At 43.0% G+C, this 18,627-nt stretch overlaps 2 protein-coding genes across 2 annotated transcripts in view; both read left to right on the plus strand.

Moving 5' to 3' along the window:
- Positions 1 to 18,627, plus strand: part of LOC115359332 (NACHT, LRR and PYD domains-containing protein 14-like) — a gene marked incomplete at its 3' end in the record, with an annotated part of 845,616 nt that overhangs the window by 451,884 nt on the left and 375,105 nt on the right. The window lies entirely within an intron of this gene.
- The window catches only part of LOC115359342 (protein DENND6A-like), a 32,192-nt gene continuing 29,336 nt past the window's right edge, over positions 15,772 to 18,627 (plus strand). Inside the window, exons 1-2 of the mRNA XM_030051762.1 lie at positions 15,772 to 16,149; positions 18,582 to 18,620. Of these exons, the coding sequence (XP_029907622.1) occupies positions 15,919 to 16,149; positions 18,582 to 18,620 (270 nt within the window). The 5' untranslated portion in view covers positions 15,772 to 15,918. The remainder of the gene's footprint in view (positions 16,150 to 18,581; positions 18,621 to 18,627) is intronic.

Raw genomic sequence — 18,627 nt, forward strand, 5'->3', positions numbered from 1 at the left:
GGTGGCCCAGCATGGACGCAGACACCCGGGAGTTTGTGGCAGCCTGCACCACTTGTGCCCGTAGTAAGGCGTCTCACCAGTCACCTGCTGGATTACTCCGCCCACTGCCTATTCCCAGCAGACCCTGGTCTCATGTGGCCTTGGATTTCGTCACCGGCCTTCCGGCCTCCAGAGGTAAAACAGCGATTCTTACCATTGTTGATCGCTTTTCTAAGGCTGCTCATTTTGTGGCTCTCGCCAAGCTGCCCTCTGCCTTCACTACTGCTGAACTACTTGTTGAACATGTTGTCCGTCTCCATGGGATCCCCGTGGACATCGTGTCTGATCGTGGCCCTCAGTTTGTTTCCAAGGTCTGGAAGGCGTTTTGCAGGGCTATGGGGACCTCAGTGAGCCTCTCCTCTGGCTACCATCCCCAGACGAACGGTCAGACGGAAAGGACCAACCAGGCTCTGGAGTCCGCACTTCGCTGCATGACGGAGACCAACCCCACTACATGGAGCTCCCAGTTGGCGTGGGTGGAATACGCCCACAATACTCTCTCCAGCTCTGCCACCGGACTCTCGCCCTTCGAGGCATCTCTGGGATATCAGCCTCCCTTGTTCCCCAGCCAGGAGGCTGACTTATCTGTGCCCTCTGTGCAGGAACATATCCGTCGCTGCAAGAAAGTGTGGCAAGACACTCGCGCCGCATTGGAGCGCACCCAGGAGTCAACCCGGAGATCAGCCAACCGTCACAGGAACCCAGCCCCTCCCTACCAGCCAGGTCAGTTAGTCTGGTTATGTACCAAAAATATTCCATTATTGACTGAATCACGTAAACTCTCTCCCCGGTACATTGGTCCCTTCCCTGTCAAGGAAATCATCAACCCCTCTGCAGTCAAGCTCACGCTCCCTAACAATCTCAAGATCCATCCTACTTTCCACGTCTCTCATCTCAAGCCCGTCTCCACTAGCCCACTGTGCCCACCTTCCGAACCCCCTCCACCCCCCCGGGTCATTGATAACCACCCAGCTTTTGACGTCCGCCGGCTGGTGGACGTCCGGCGTCGGGGGCGTGGCCTGCAGTACTTGGTCGACTGGGAGGGGTATGGACCTGAGGCACGCTCCTGGGTGCCCCGCTCATTCATCCTCAGCCCTGCCCTCATCGAGGATTTCCATCGGGCCAATCCTGACAAGCCTGGGTTGCCAGGAGGCGCCCGTTGAGGGGGGGGTACTGTTAGGAGTCGCTTCTGTGTGTGTGTTTTTTCTGTTTTCCTGTTTCCCCTCCCCCTGTGTTGTGTGTGTCTGTTTCTTCCCCTAGGCTGGGCGGGGCAGGCTCATTGGTCTCTTCCACTCACCTGTTCCCGCTCACGCACCTGGTTTCCATTCAGTCATTACCTCACCAATCAACTGCCTTTATAACCCCGGCTCAGACTTCCACTCATCGCCAGTTCGTCCTACACGCTCGCGTGGTAACGTCTCGGCTCCATATTTCGACTTTGCTCTGTTTTTTGAAAACCTGTTTTCTGATCCTTTTTGCTCTGCTCCCAGACCCTGCCCTGCCTGCCCTCGCTTCCTGCCTGCCTCCCCGTGTCCAGCCTGCTGCGCCCAGCCATCCCCGGAAATCTCCGAGCTTCGTCGTGTCATCTTGGATTGTTTTTCTGTTCATTAAAAACTGTTAATTTTTCCACCGTATCTGCATTGTGGGTTCAGTTCTTTGAGCTTAGGCTTAACAAAACACCTCTGGGAACTCCTTCAAGACTGTTGGAAAACCATTTCAGGTGACTACCTCTTGAAGCTCATGGAGAGAATGCCAAGAGTGTGCAAAGCAGTAATCAGAGCAAAGGGTGGCTATTTTGAAGAAACTAGAATATAAAACATGTTTTCAGTTATTTCACCTTTTTTTGTTAAGTACATAACTCCACATGTGTTCATTCATAGTTTTGATTCCTTCAGTGAGAATCTACAATGTAAATAGTCATGAAAATAAAGAAAACACATTGAATGAGAAGGTGTGTCCAAACTTTTGGCCTGTACTGTGTATATATATATATAATAATAATAATAATAATACATTTTATTTATATAGCGCTTTTCAGAGAACTCAAAGACACTTTACAAAGAGATATAGGAAAAAGAAGCAGTGTACAGAGGTATAAAAATAAGAAATATAAAATCAAAGATGCAGTACATAGGAATATAACACTCAAATATAAATCTTAACACATAAAATCATGACACAGGATATGAATCACACACTAAAAGCAGTTCTGAAAAGGTGAGTTTTGAGATATGACTTGAATTTTGGGAGGTCTGCACAGTCACGGATGTGTTTGGGGAGAGAGTTCCAGAGGGTGGGAGCAGCGATGGAGAAGGCTCTGTCACCCCAGGTCCGGTGCTTGGTTCTGAGTGGTGGGGACAGGAGGTTTGCATCGGAGGAGCGGAGGCTGCGAGAAGAAGTGTGGTGGTGGAGCATGTTGGTGAGGTAGCAGGGGGCCTGGTTGTGGAGGGCTTTGTAAGTGAGGAGGAGGATTTTGAAATGGATGCGTTGAGGGATGGGGAGCCAGTGGAGCTGCTGGAGGACTGGGGTGATGTGGTCATGAGAGCAGGTATGGGTGAGTAGGCGAGCGGCAGAATTTTGTATGTACTGAAGTTTATTGAGAACTTTGGAAGATGAGCCATAGAGGATGCTGTTGCAGTAATCAAGTCTGGAAGTGATGAAGGCATGGATGAGAATTTCAGCGGCAGAGAACGAGAGTGATGGGCGGAGCCGGGCAATGTTTTTTAGGTGAAAGAAAGCCGTTCTTGTGATGTGGTTGACGTGGTGTTCAAGGGAGAGGTTACTATCAAGGATGACTCCAAGGTTGCGGATGTGGTTAGAGGGGGACAGAGTGGAGTTATCGACAGTGAGGGAGAAGTTGTAAGCAGTTTTGGTTAGGGATTTGGGACCGATGATGATCATGTCAGATTTGTCACAGTTGAGTTGGAGGAAATTTGAGTGCATCCATGATTTTATTTCAGTGAGGCAGTTGGTCAGGGTGGAGTGAGTTAGGGTGGTGATGGATTCGGTGGAGATGTACAGCTGAACGTCGTCGGCGTAGCAGTGGAAATGGAGACCGTGGCGGCGGATGATGTTGCCGAGGGGGAGCATGTAGAGGATGAAGAGTAGTGGACCAAGCACCGAACCCTGGGGGACGCCTTGTGACAGAGGAGCAGTGGAGGAGGTGCAGTTGTTGATGCTGATGAATTGTTGTCTGTTTGTGAGATATGACCTTAACCAGGAGAGGGCGGAACCAGTGATGTTGAGGGATGATTCCAAGCGGGAGAGGAGAATGGTGTGGCTGATGGTGTCGAAGGCTGCTGTGAGATCGAGGAGGAGGAGAATGCTGAGGTGGCCAGAGTCTGAGGAGAGGAGAAGGTCATTGGTGACCTTGAGAAGGACTGTTTCCGTGCTGTGACGTGAGCGGAAGCCAGATTGAAATGGTTCGAACAGGTCGTTGGAGGTGAGGTGGGTGTTGAGCTGAGTGGCAACGGCACGTTCCAGTATTTTAGACAGAAAGGGGAGGTTGGAGATGGGCCGGAAGTTGCTCATGTATATATATATATATATATATATATATATGTATGTATACACAAGAAGAAGATACATAAGAACGCCATGTTCGAACATTGTGCCCTGGCACTCTGTTCTTTCTTACTTAGTATAAAATAGGCAGCACATTTTTCTAACAGGGAGTCTGGCTTTTTTAACAGGTCCACATTCCTGACATGGTCCATAGCTTCTCCCGGGGTTTCTAATGTTAACACTCGACGACCGTGTGCTACTACGTTGTGAGCCCGGTGAAGGTTCAGACTGAAAATGTTCAAATTTAGCGAGTTGTAACGGCAGGGCAGTGTGTTTTCCTGGCAGAGGAGTGGGAAGTGCCAAAATCCCTGAACTGGGACAGGTGATCTGGGGAATTTGCGAATTCGCGATTCACCGCTAATGAGGATGACCAATCTGACAGGACATTACATGGGCTGCTTCTTTTTAACACTCCCTGGGTATCCGCTCCTTTGATGTCACTAAGGGATGGGTCAATTCTATCAGCACATCTGTGACCACTTGCATGAGTGTCATTTTTTTCACTTTCCCAGGGTTTCTTACTAGGTTTCTTACTAGGTTTCCTTTTCACTTGCTCAAACTGGGTCTTGTTCAAGCTTACAAAGTTTTTTTTCTTAGATCTGGAAACGTTTTTCAGTTTCCGTCCATCCCTATTGTGTGCATGTACTTTATGCACATCATCGTCATCGGGAGTTTCCACCTTTCGGGACATGCTTCTGTGCCTAAAGTGATCATCGTGATCCTCCTCATCCTCCACACAATGCTCATCTTCAGAGTCAGGCTGTATCACGTGTTTGTACTTTAGAAAAGACGCTTTCTTAGGTCTTTTGTACGTGCTGACCTGAGCTTTAGCATGTTCCGCCTTGTGTAGCTTGAACCGTTGACCAGAGCCTTCACCTTGGTCGTAACTATTGCCAGTGAAACGGTCATCACTGTCTTCATGTTCACTGTCCTCATCTAAACCCTTGGAGCCCCCTTCCGCACTGGGACACAAAAACTGTTCTGCAAGCCGTGACAACGGTTTGATTTTGTTGGGCTTCCTGGTTTCACCTGCATGGTGTTTCTTTACGCATGGGCTGCATTTTGCAGGGGACCTGGATAACTTTTTAGTCTTTTCTGGTGGGGCCTCAGAGGGGTCTCGACTCTTCCGTTTAGCACATTTACCGGTGCTTCGCTCTGTGTTGATTGCACGCTCCATTCCATGTTGTTTCTCGGTTTGAGAGGATGCGCAACCGAGTGCCAGCTTAATCTTCACACTCCAATTTTTTGTGCTCATCGAGTCAAGACATTTTATCAATGCAGTGCTCAGTCTATCTTGAATTCGGTACTTTTGCAGTATCTCCACCACAGTGTGGTTAGAGATGACCCATTCACGTAGAACACCGCTATTCTTTTGATCCAGTAGAGTTTTATCCAAACCCAGCACAGTGCACACAGCTTCTCTTCTATTCTGACAATCTGGTTGCAACCAGGGTTTGGTCAACAGTAGCACAGACAGACTTTTCAGCCATGCTGAAAGGTGACCTGTATCTGCTAGCACAATGCTATCCTTGAACTGGGACCCGCGGGCAGACTCACATTTGGAAGACGTGGCTTGCTGCAACTTTGCCATGTGTAAACTTGATGTCGAATCCCCATCTCTTGGTTCATCGCCCTTTATAGGTTTCAGTGGGTTCTGATATGTGCAAAGTTTGAGGAACACCACTTTTGCTTTGTCAATAATTTGCATCACCCGTTTGTCTTTACTATTTCCATCATGTTTCATGATTGTCTCCAAGATTTTCCCAGCGATTGTCGCGTCACGTAGCTCGTCCACTGTTACACTGGTCAGCAACCCGGGTCTAATTCGTTTATATTCTTCCATTAACTGAACCCACTCAGTCCAATCCATGTGTGCACAAGCAAATGCCATTTCCTCGTGTGCAACACTATTTGTCTCATAGGTTTTCCACTTTTTGACACAGAAGTCAAGATCTTGCACTGGACAGTACAGGAGCTCTGCAACTGCAAATGCATTGGGGATCTTGCTGTCCATGAATTTGATAGCAGTGTCGACCACTACTACCATTACTGGGTCTCCAATGCAGCATTTCACGTGGTTGGGTGTGTAGTTACACCAGCTGTTTGGGTTCACACGCTTAACAAATGCCGTTAAAGCAGCGTTGTGGATCTCCTGATGCATACAGTGTTTTACACGTCAGAACATTAAGTACGCTTTTCCAGTTGCACAGTAGCTGCCCATTGCCTTTCACGCAGATTTGCTGTAGAGCCCTGCTGAATTTCATTGTGGTTGACACGTACAGCAAGGGCTCTGTCTGTTGGTTGGGTCGGAGTACAGCCACAGGGAGCAGGTTCGCTTGTTTCCCCGCTTGAAGCTGCCCACTCCTTCGGAAATACACACCACTCGTACCTCCGTTTGCATAATGGAACATGCTGATATCAGGCTTGATTTGAGCTTGCGTGAGCCAGTCTGCACTGCCCTCGCGTTTGCGTTCTGCTGACACAGGGCCCAGTATGCAACACATAGGTTGTATCGGGTACGTGCGAGAGTCCGGAGTACCTACATCCCCTTGCCTGTCCGTAGTCATGTTCCTCTCCTCTCCTTTCAGCAGTTGATAAGACTGAACCTGTTGGAACACAGGCGTCAAGGCTTTTGCGTGTGTGGGCATTTCCAGGCATAGGTCCCAATATTCATATCTGTTTCCAGTTATTTGTTTCAAAAGATCAAGGCTTTCGGGTCCGGGGACATACAGTACTTCTTGTAGGAAACACACCTTGATGCAGGATTCGTTCCCGGCAAGAACCACTGCATAAGTTCCAATCATTGACCTATCAGTGTCTTTAAATGCGAAGTTTGAGCTGTGGGAGTACTGGGTAATCACTGGTATCACTCTGTGTCCTTTCCGATTTGTAAGTTCAGTGTTTGGTATGTAGAAACACGTGTAGTCATCACCTGTGAGAAATAAGTGTTTCAATCCAGCACTGTCTTCATTACCAATACATTTGAAGCCGTTTCCACCCTCCATGTCCACCAGATCCATAGCGTAGATGAGGGTCTCTGTGACAGAGTATCTGGCGCAGTCTCGAGCACCATGTTCTTGATGACCTTGTACACATTGTCTGGTTTCAGCGTATGACCCGTTCTCTTTAAGCGTTTGCGTTGGGCCCTCATAAGTCGAGCTACATCCTCGAACAGAGTGCTGAAACTGCTCTGCTCCTCGCAGGTGAACCTCTGGGATTGTTGTCCCATAGGGAGAGGTTCGTTGTACCATGGAGGCTTGTCTGTGACAATAAACTTAGTCATGTTGTCTGTTCCTCCAAATGGGTATTTGAGAGTAAGTGGTTTGAAGTGACAGTGCGCTAAAACTCACAGTCAGGCTTTTACACTGTAGAGCTGTTGGAATGAACTATGGGTGGAGTCGACTCGGTGCTCTTACATATGCAGGAGGAGGAGGTGCCTAGACATCTGTTCCCATTGGACTATAAAGTTACACAAGCTCTCGCTCCTCCCATGGAGCCTTTCCATTGGTCTTGCGGGTAAATGTCTTTTTTTTTTTTCTGTGAGCTCCTTCTGTGTCTTTCTGCTCCTTCCGCAGTCTCTCTCTCTTTCTTTCTTTCTCTTTCTCTGTGTCAGAAAAACGTTTCTCTCCCTTTGTGAGACCTCACTGCTCCTTCTGCAGTCTCTCTCTCTCTCTCTCTCTCTCTCTCTCTCTCTCTGTGTGTGTGTGTGTGTGTCAAAAACACATTTCTCTCCTTCCGTGAGTCATTGGACTGTTTTCTTTTGTTTTTGACACAAAGATCCTCCCAATCCTTCCGTGAGTCATCTGGTTGCCTTTTTTTTTTTCCTGACACAGAGCTGTTTGCGCTCCTCCCGTAGGACCTCAGTCTAGTTCTTCTTCTTCTTCTTTTTTTTTTTTTTTTTGACACAGAGCTCTCGCTGTGGATTTGTTGGAATGAACTTTGGGCGGAGACGACTCGGTGCTCTCTTATATGCAGAAGGAGGAGGTGCCTGGGGTCCGTCCGAATGACGTTTCCGAGTAGACTCTCCCAGCTTTAAAGTCCGTCCGAGTAGACTTTCTCAGCTAAAGTCCGTCCGAGTAGACTTTCTCTCCCTCTCTCTCTCTCTCTCTCTCTGTGTGAAAAACACATTTCGCTCCTTTAGTGAGACCTCGGTCTGTTTTCTTCTCCTTTTTTCCGACACAGAGCTCTTTTCGCTCCTTTTTCTCTCCTTTTTTGCAAGACCTTGGTATGTCGTACTTTTTTTGACACAGAGCTCTTTTCACTCCTTTTTCTCTCCTTTTTTATGAGACCTCGGTCTGTTTTCCTCTTTTTTTTGACACAGAGCTCTTTTCACTCCTTTTTCTCTCATTTTTTGTGAGACTTAGCTTTGTTTTCTTCTTTATTTTTTGACACAGAGCTCTTTTCGCTCCTTTTTCTCTCCTTTTTTGTGAGACCTCGGTCTGTTTTCTTCTTTATTTTTTTGACACAGAGCTCTTTTTGCTCCTTTTTCTCTCCTTTTTTTTGAGACCTTGGTCTGTTTTTTTTTTTTTTTTTTTTTTGACACAGAGCTGTTTTCGCTCCTCCGGAGGGAAGGAGTGAGTGTTTTTTGGTGGGGCCATGCAGAGGCATGAGGGGAGGGGGAGGTGCTCAGAGTTAAAATGGAGCACAGTTTGAAACACCATACAGAACCATGTGTAGAACTGTAAAGCCTAAACAACCTGGAGATTTTTCAAATGAGAGCAAGGCAATGGACACTAATTAGTTTGTATTTAGATATTTAGTATCAAACATTTATCATATTTTATTTTATTTATGTTTCTGTATGATGTTGTTGATGTGCAGTATGATGCACAGTTGCACTGAAGACGAGAACTCTGTTAAATTGCCTGCTTGTCTTTCTTTAGTTGCCTTTAACTTACAACATTTCAGAATTATTAAATACTTGTAGTCTGTATAGATTTTCACATATGCAGCGTAAAACATTATGTCAATCCCTTAACAGTTTTTTTTTAATTTTTCCAGATTATGATTGTTTGCTTGTTTATTTGATCAGCTCATGAGGTGAAATTGCAGTCATAAATGCAAAAAACATCAATTTTCAGAGGCGCTTTCATGTCTCCACCAATGTCAAAATCAAACCCACACACTGCTGCTAATCAACTAGCTAAGAGAACAAATGTGGTTATAAGTATTATGCTTATCAGTGCAGGCTGTTCTCATGAAATGTTCGTAGGAATTCCTACGAAAAATAATGCACAAATTTCCGTGCATATTCCTACGAATTTCCAGCAGCACGAGCGATCAGCGCGCCTGCGCGAGCCCCGAAGCGAGAGCCTTAAGAAAAATGGCGGACATTCCTTTTATTCTCAGTGGAAAATGCAATATTTTAAGAGAGCTTATGCATTCAAATGCGTTATGATAACATTTCTAGCGGGAAATGTGCATTTTATTTCCAAAATCTTCGTTCAGTTAGTGTATATAATGTTTACTTTGTTAGTTATTACGAAGATTCTTTCAGGTTTCTATCGTTGCTATGGCTGTTGCTATGGACGCTGCTACCACTGTCGCTGATGTAGCTTCCGCTCGGAAGTCCCTTCCTCACTGACTGTCACCGTGGAAATCTGGGGAGGGAGGCGTGGGGTTAACCTGCTCTCACAGAAATCCGTGAAATGAGCATGACCTCCTAATAACGCATTGCGTGCTCCTCGCATGTAACCTGTTTTAATCGATTTCTATGGTTTTAATTCCGTGTGATCACCACACAAAGTGTTCACTGGAAGTCGGCGAGATTCCGTGACATCACGCTGTGGGTGGTGGTTCATAGATCCCGGAAGTGCAAATTTAATCGATATTCTGGAAAAAGGTCTGATTATTAGCCATAACGTTGTAACCATCCAAGGCAGACTTACCACGAGCTATGAGGATGTGTAACGATGGCATGTGCTTCAGCCGAGTCCACAAGTCCCGTATAATATCAACTTTATTTTAAGAAAACACGTTTTATTTGCGATGTCATATCACGGAGAAGCACTACATTACCCATAATCCTAGTGTTTATCAGCGACGTGTCTGATTTTACTTTCATCAATAAAGTGTAATAAAGTGCATGAGTTGATAATATGCTGATATGTTACGCCATTGAACACAACCCTTTCAGTCAGCGAAACAGAGCGGGTGGAAAAACCGCGGAAACACGTCAAAATAGCACTAACGATTTATATATATATTTTTATTTTTCATAACACATCTTTATTCATGATATAAACAGGGGCTACATGTTAAGGTTATAGTTTTGGTGTTGAAAAACTACCGTATGTATGGTTTTTAAACCTAATTTCAAAACTTTTCCCCTAACCCGGAAGAGGCGTACCAGAACTACAATCTGCACGGAGTTGCAACACACAGAGGTGTCTATTATGTGATGTTGTGATCACTAATTTTTCAATCTTTATTATAGTTTTTGGGTGTGGGAAGAACGCCTGTTTGGTCAGATTTTATTTTTTTTTTTCTTAAGATAGTGAAATCATGTTTTTTCCATGTTTTGACACTAGTCAGTGGCGCCCCCTATTGGTTTGCCATCGGGCATGATAGTAGAGGTCAAGAGCTTTCCAAAAATGTTGACCCCATGTCTGTGCCATTTTTTGTTGCTGCACTGTAAGCCTTTAAAAGTGTCTGCACTTTGAACCTTTCCCTCTGCCTCCTCTCAAATGCATCATGTGTGTTCTCTACATGTCGACTGTTTGATGTTTTGTTTGGTGAGAGATTTTCTGTATCTTACGTTTGTTGGATCTGTTTGAGAAAAATAAAGATTAAAAAAGTTGGATGCCAGTTTGTTTATGGGTTCTGCTCATCCTGTAGACATGATAAAAATTTCACACATTTTCCATATTCTGCCTGGTCTGCTTACCCATTAAAGCCAATGGCAAAGATCCCGTTCAGCTGCATAAAAGACATTAAATCCTGTCTTGTTAATGCATTTGTCTGCATTCACCTCTGTGGAAAAGGAGTGCTAAAGTGACCCGCTGGTGGTCGTATGTTAGCTCAAGTTTATAGGCAATCAATCTATTCATCAATAAAGAAGATCAGTTTAAGGCTATTTGAATTGAAATGATTTAATTCGTAACACACTTCTTGTTTAGTTCACTGACCTGCTTTCAGGTAATTGTCAGGTTGAAGTTACTTTTTTTTTTTTTTTTTTTTTTTTTAGGAAAACACCTTTTGTTAAAATTATTTTTTTAATCAATGACTATTTGTGCCTCATATTTATTTATTTATTCTAGTTTGAAGTTATTTTTTTAGTTGATTCATACAGAACTGTTTATTCCACGTACAGTACTTTGTTCTTACTAATAAAGCTTGTCCAGTTTTATGGAATGTCGTTGTGCCGTCATTTTATTCCTGTTATACATCTGGGGTTGTGTGGTCGGCGGGAGGTGTCACGCCAAATATCCGGTGATTTCTGATTCAGCCTCCAAATAAAATGCTGCTTAGGGGCCCACTTTGGCCAGGGGCGGCCCTGTTCAACATAAATGCCAAGAAATTCAAGAAATTCAATTTCCTAGTACTAGTCAAACTTTTCAAACTTGCCATCTTAAAATGCAGAGAAATTGTGCAAAAACTTTCAACTTCCCAGCTGTGTCACAATAACAGTAAGAGGATGGGAATGAGGCCTACATGGCAAGGTAAGAGAGGAAAGGGAGAAAGCGATGAAGGGATGTCGTGAAGGGGTCAGGCGCAACAGCGTTGTACAAAAATCTTGTAGTGCATAGTCGTCTTCAAAAAAAGTACAAAAAGAACTACTCAAAACTGAGCCTGACTGCTGCAGCAAAAAACAAACAAACAAACAAAAAAAAACTATGATGCCCACTCAAAGTCAGTTAGTTTCGTCAAAAGGCTGCTCACAAGAGGGTTCATTGTTGTCCACCTCTTGGTCTTTGAGCCTCTTTCAGGATTGATGCCCAAGGAGCACCTGTTAATAATTCATTAATTATTTCTTGGACCACAGACAGTGTAACATGTAGATACCCAGACTGATCTGCAGAACGAAATTCAATGAGTTTGCGAGATCTGGATGGTCTCACCAGGCTAGCCTCAGGTACCTTCTTTGTCAGCATTTTAGACCTCAAGGCAGTCATTGAGTTGGAAGCCTATACTATAATGTGAATTACAAGATCAAATGTGAGCTTTATACAAGATCTTTAAATAAACTCCAGTGTCGATGTTCCAGCGGCAGGACACTTAGTGAAGACATAATAGCTGCTGAAGAAAGCAGCTACTGTGTGTAAACACAAAGGCTGTGGGCCCATTACGACATGTCCCTCGATGGATATGAGCCATCGAGAGGGCTTCATCATGTCACCTGAAGTCAACAGATACCACATCATGTGTTATGAGCACTTTGAGATCTGTTTCAGATATAAAGTGCCATACAAATGTTATCATTATTATTATTATTATTATTATTATTATTAATAATAATAATAATATTTATTGCGGTCATTTAGATTCCTAGAATCAAAACAAAATACTGAGTTAGAAATGTCGATCCAAGATCCAAGTGACATTACCTTGAATGATCAAGCAGGGGGTGCTGGGGGGTTCTGCAGTATTACACAGCAGTGGCACATGGCTGTAACACAGTAACACACAACAGCATAGATTTAACATTAAAGGATAAATATCTGTAAATGTGTAAAATACAGATTGTCACTCTCATTTTCCATTCCGGACAAGAGTACGACTATGCCGCCGCCCTCTTTGGGTTAACGGACCAAAAAACGCATAACATGTGGACCGCCATGCAACACTTTTACCAACTCTGCAATATTATTTCACTGACAATAAAGTGTCTCATGTGTCATAATAAGAGGGAACATATCACAATATGGATCAAGAGGAGGGGTGTTGACCCCCTGCTGCTCCCCAGCTCCGGATCATCCATCTGTTTGCTCAGCGTTGGAGCTGTTAGAGGATTTAGGCAAAGCAGATTTACTGCCTTGTTCCTGACTCAGACCAGGCTGATCGCTGCCTGGAGCGGCCTGACTTACTCTCAGGTTCATGCAGGTGAGAGGGGGCTATCCTGTTATTCAGAATATTTTATTGTAGATTCCTGTTATTTTTTGGATTAAAGTTTCTGGTATGTGTCACATGTTACTCCTGTCTGGAGAAACAGGTAATTCAGAGCAGGTAAATTAGAAAGGGGGTTCGAATTATGGGCAGAAAAATGACTTGAGATTGTTTCAGACCTTTATTTGTGGGAAGCACTCTTGCATTTGAACAACTTCATCAGAAGTACTAAATTCCCCGAAAGCATTTTTGCAAATGAAATGACAGGAATTCACTTTTTCCCAAGAAATGTATTGTTGTATCAGTGTCACCGTGAAAAATTAAATCTGTGCTGAAACAGAACTGCAGGCTTTTAATCACAGTTTTTACAGATTTACAACTAAAATCAGTTTTTATGTCCACAAATAAAAATCTCCTTCTCTCTCTCTCTCTCTCTCTCTCTCTCTCTCTCTCTCTCTCTCTCTCTTTCACACAAACTAAAGACCAGTGAAGATTTGTCAAGTAGTCGGCGAACATTTGAAACAGCGACGTCTGTTTTACTTGTCATTTTTTACAGTGGAGAGTAAACTGTATTAATTAATTTTTACAGTGTTTTCCTCCTGTGTGTCTGCTCTGCTCTCTCAGGACGGCCTTGTCAGCATTTTATTTTTAACAAAACTTGATTCACAATAAAACATATACATATTGTGTATATGTGTAATTCACCACATAGGAGAACTGATGACAAAAATACTATCCAAATGCTTAAAAATAAGGATTAAAGCAAAATAAATCAATGCAATAAGCTGAATAAGCTGAAAGATAAGTTATTATCATAATAACAACATATATGTTTTTTTAAGTCCTAAAGTATTAATATATTTCAGGATGGTTGATCTAATATGTATCTGTGTTAAAGAACTCATTGCCTTTTATTGTTTGTAAGTGTTGAACTAAATTCAGTCCAAAAAAAGAGGGAAAGACGGTTGTGAACCAAAAACGTCTGGATTGAGTTAACCGGCTATTTGAGTGTCTGATTTGTCTTAACATTCGTTTTTACTGAGGAAACTTTTAATTTGAAACAGCTGAACTGGACCGAACATGTAACTAAAGCGGCGACGCACTTTGTGGAACCAAATCAAAACCTCTGTCGCAGGTGATTGGTCACCTACAGCAACGCATCCTGCTGGTTTCACACACCTGGACACACACCTCACACCTGAGCTCCTGACTCATCACAGCGATCAGCGACGCAACTCTGGGCTGAGCAGATTAGCAGTTAGAGCCAATCAGGAGACGGGGTCATGCATGACGTCACCAATTAATAGGAAAAAAATCTGTGCAAGCGTCATCGCTGATCACTAATCTGAAGGTTAGCTTGCTCCGATTTGCTGTGTGGGAATGAAGCGCAGCACAGAGGCGCTGGGAAAATCCAGCATCACAGTTTGTGTTTAGTTAAGCTTTTTTTTTTTTTTTTTTTTTTTTTTAATATATATATATATATATATATATATATATATATATATAGACTATGTTTTTTGTTGTTGTTTTTCACACAGAATTTAACATTAACATGGATGCACTTGTGAAGGGCTGATGTGTGGTCGTACAAGAGAAGAAAACAAACAACCAACAACAGAAGAAAAAAAAAAGGAAACTACAGAATAACTTTAAAGGAATCACAACACAAACAAACAAACAGTCAGCTGGGTCATTTTCACATATTTCAGTAAACATAACAGCTTCACCACTGAGATCTAAAATGATAATAAATAAATGGAGTTTCCCATTTTTACCAGTATTACTCGTCTAGCTAGTAATGTTACAAAGTCTTCATTATATCAGTTTGTAATTCAGGCAAAGTCAACTGAGAGACACCAAACAGAGCAGTGATGGCACCAGGTGAATAAATGTCCCAGTCCCCTGTGGTTAGTTCAGCTTAAATCATCATGGGGAGCTGTGTGTGTGTGTGTGTGTGTGTGTGTGTGTGAGAGAGAGAGAGAGAGAGAGGAGCTATAGCATCATGAAGCATCACACTGCAGGATCTTTACAGCAAACAGGAGGGGAGGTTTGACGAAATATGGTCACCTTTTAAAAATGACTTTGATCACACCAGGAACTGAAATATTAACAAATATAAATACCACCGTCTTCACTTCAAGGTTATTTTCCTCTCTTCATTTTTCTTCATTTTCTTTCTGATCGAATTCGACTGTAGCACTGATTTTGTTTTACCTCAGCTTCTATGTTTTTAACTAACACATCACTGTTTGTCATATCATATCATATCAAAAACAACCAGTCGCCCTGCTATGGACAAATAAAGTTACTGACTGATTAATTATTATTAATAGCTCATATGCACTGTGTGAATGTCTTTTAGAAAAAGCAGCATTTACACTTTACTCAGTACTTGGGGTGACTTTGTGCCCAGAGATAGTCACATTTGTCACATCTGGAGCCCCGGGGTTAAACTGCACAACAAGCTGAATGGTTAAAGGAAAAAAAACAAACTATCAGTTAAAATGAAAAAAAAAAAAAAGATAAATAAATAAACAGATAAATAAAATGGGAGTAAAATGAAAAGCTCCTTAATAAAACAAAGTGACATGAATAAAAGCATCAAAAAGGCGATGACATACAACAAAAGCAGAGAATGAAGAAAGCCAAAGCCAAACAGACATTTTGTCATTGTAATTTAATGTATAACAGATTTTGCATTGAAAACATAAAATAATATAAAACATAAATATAAAAGTATTGCTTCAGTGCTACTGCTGAGAGAGAGAGAGAGAGAGAGAGAGAGAGAGAGAGAGAGAGAGAGAGAGAGAGAGAGAGAGCTCTTTGAATCTTCTTTAAATACATTACATTATAATACATTACATACATTTAATAAACAAACAAAAACAATTACAGTGTGTTTATAGTTCCAACTTGTATTTATATACATTTTTGAAATTGCAAGTCTAATTTTCTCTTTTTTCCCCATTTAGTCTTTTTTTCTTCTTCTTTTTTTTTTTTTTTTTCAATCTATCGGACAGTCCCTGGAGCTCCAGCTGTTTGTTTGCGCCTCGGTCAAGGCCGGCCGTGCGTGATGACGTTTACCTAGTACGTTCCTAATACGTCAGCACGCTCAAGCTTCTGTGCTAAAGTGCTAAGTGGCTACTTTCTGCACCGCCGCTTGTCTTGTGTTGTTCCAACAGGGGGAACAGAGCAGTAAACACCAGGAAACCCGTTAAAACCAGTTAAAGATTCTCCGGAGGGGCTACGGTTCGGAGGCCGGCCGCGGTGATGGCTCTGCAGGGCCCGGAGGAGCTGGGGGAGCAGGTCGAAGAGCCGGAGGACCTGGACGACCAGGACGCTAGCAGCATCTCCCCGGCCGAGGAGATGACGCTGCCCGCCGGGCCTGGAGGCGACGACGAGCCGGAGGAGGCCCTGCTGCTGCCCTGGGACCGCTTCTCCGCCTGGCTGCACTGCATCTGCGTGGTGGGCTTCGACCTGGAGCTGGGGCAGGCCGTGGAGGTGAGCCACAAGCTCGGGTTCGGTGTGTGAAGCTGAGGGGCACCGGGGCTCAGACTAGTTCCTGGAGCACCAACCCTCTGTGTGAACAACAAGATGCTCTCACTATAAAAAATATATATATTATATTCAGCAAGCAGAGTGTACTGATGGTGTTAAACAGGGAGATTTTATTGTCTGCTGATGTTGCTATTAGCCAGGCTGGAGTGTGTGTGTGTGTGTGTGTGTGTGTGTGTGTGTGAGTGTGTGTGTGTGTGTGTGTGTGTGTGTGTGTGACTTTAAACGCAGTATCACTTCTCTTTCCAAAACACAGCAGCCACGGGCTGCTCTTTAACACTGAAGCGGTTAGCAGGCAGTTTGAGTCTCTGCAGGGCTGGGGTCAGTCCTCTGAGCCGCCCACACTCCCAGAGGTTCATGCATGGTCCTTCAAGAAGTTTTGGAGAAAAGCCTCCATCACACAGCAGATGCTGAGTGATGGAGCCAATTTAAAAAAAAAAAAGTCTGCCGTTCTCTCTGTTTCCCTCTAAGAAAAGAAGCTACCACTTATTAAATCACATGGACACACAGAGGAAGGGAAAGAATGCCACAGCATGGTATAGGTGTGGGAGAAAAATAGGTTCACTTAAGAATTTTTTTGTTTTTGTTTTTTGATTATTCTTTTTATTGCAGAAGAGTGGTGTACAATGTTTTCCAATACTGATAACATGTTCTGCAAGTTTTAAAAATGACTATATAATAGTGATAACAAAAACAAAAAGTAATAACAGCAATAGTATCGAACTTGTATATAAGTCCGATTTAACATATAAGTATGCACAACAAGTGGGACAATACAAAAAAAGGCTAAAAAAATAAATAATAATAATAAAAAATAAAAAATAATAGTAAAATAACAACTGTGTGTGTGTGTGTATATATATATATATATATATATATATGTGTGTGTGTGTGTGTATATATATATATATATATATATATATATATATATATATATGTATGTATGTATGTATGTATGTATGTATAACATAACACCCCCCACCCCCCAAGAATTTAGATTCTTTTTAATCGATTTTTAATTCATTTTCTTTATTAGAGAATCGATCTAGGTAAAGATATTGGTGTCCTATGAAACTAGACAACTTAAGGAATCTGTTGGTACCAAACATGTCATGCTTGCTTGTCAGCAAGGAAACTACAGTTAAGCTAAATTTTGGTGAAGGAAAATCTGTCCTGTCTGTTTCCAGCGGGTCCCTTGACCTCTGACCTCCAGCTGTGTGAATTAAACTGGGTTCTCTGGGCAGCCACGGCTCTCCCCTCTGCAGACACGCCCACCTTCTGCTAATCCCACAAACTACAGTGTAGTGTCGGAGGGAACCTCAAGTGCTTGGTTTTTAAAAGAATGAGTAATCTTTTGTTATTGTGTCGTGCATACAGCTCGTATTCTCAGCCTGCGTGAGTTTACAGGACAACATGAATTTAAAGACCCGGGCCAGGAGCAGACTACTGACTGTTTATTATCAAACAGCAGAAGTAAACAACAACAATAAACAACCGAAGCATCTCTCATCTTCAGACTCATCAGACCATTGTCAAGTAGAACAAAACTCCTGAATCACAGACAGAAGCTGAGACCGTATACTAACAACAGATCAAAGATGTAAATATTAACAAAACAAACGATCCTGCCTCCTTTTCCAGGCTTTTGAAATAAAGTGAGCGACTAAAACGCATCAGAATCAAACAACCACTCGAGTTTTTGCTCGTCTGAACACCAGAATATTTCACAGTTTTGTTGAGTGATTTCATGGTTCAGCAGCTCTGTTAGTTCGTCTTAATGTGTAGCTCCCACAGTCTGTTCTCCTCTGCCATATTTTACTTGACGACAGGCAAAATCTTGGAAGTTTCGCTTGATATTAGTGTTTAGGTAATGCAGATGAGCATGGGAAAAAAAACTAAGGCACTCCAGCTTTGAGTGAAGCAATAATTTATTTTTTGAGCCAGGCAGCTAAGCAGACCAACCCTGAGAGTGTCACCTAAAGACGAATGTCAAGCGAGACTGCTCCCTTTGGAAACTGTAATTACGCGACTGTTTTGATCCACAGATGCTATTTAAATTATATCGGTGCTGTGCAGGTATTTTTTTCATTTGTTGGCGTTTGTATCTTTGTTTGGAAAAGTGATTTACAAAACCTTTTGTTAATCAAGTGATTCTGTGCTTTTTTTTTTTTCCTTTCTTTGTCACGCCTGATGTGCTCCACACTCAGAAAACATTCATAGCATGAATGTAAGATTTTACACTGAGTATGCAAAAGATACTGTAGAACAAAATCAGCTGATGCTCGGGGGTCCAGGTGAGAGGCGCCTGTTGAAAAAGACCCGCCTCAGTGTTTGATTCTGTGATGGGGTTGATGTCCTCCTGTTTTTCTGTCTTGCAGGTTATTTATCCACATCATTCCAAACTGTCAGAGAAAGAGGTGAGTT

This window comes from Myripristis murdjan, chromosome 5 (genome assembly GCF_902150065.1).
Source record: "Myripristis murdjan chromosome 5, fMyrMur1.1, whole genome shotgun sequence".
In the NCBI taxonomy this organism is placed as follows: Eukaryota; Metazoa; Chordata; class Actinopteri; order Holocentriformes; family Holocentridae; genus Myripristis; species Myripristis murdjan.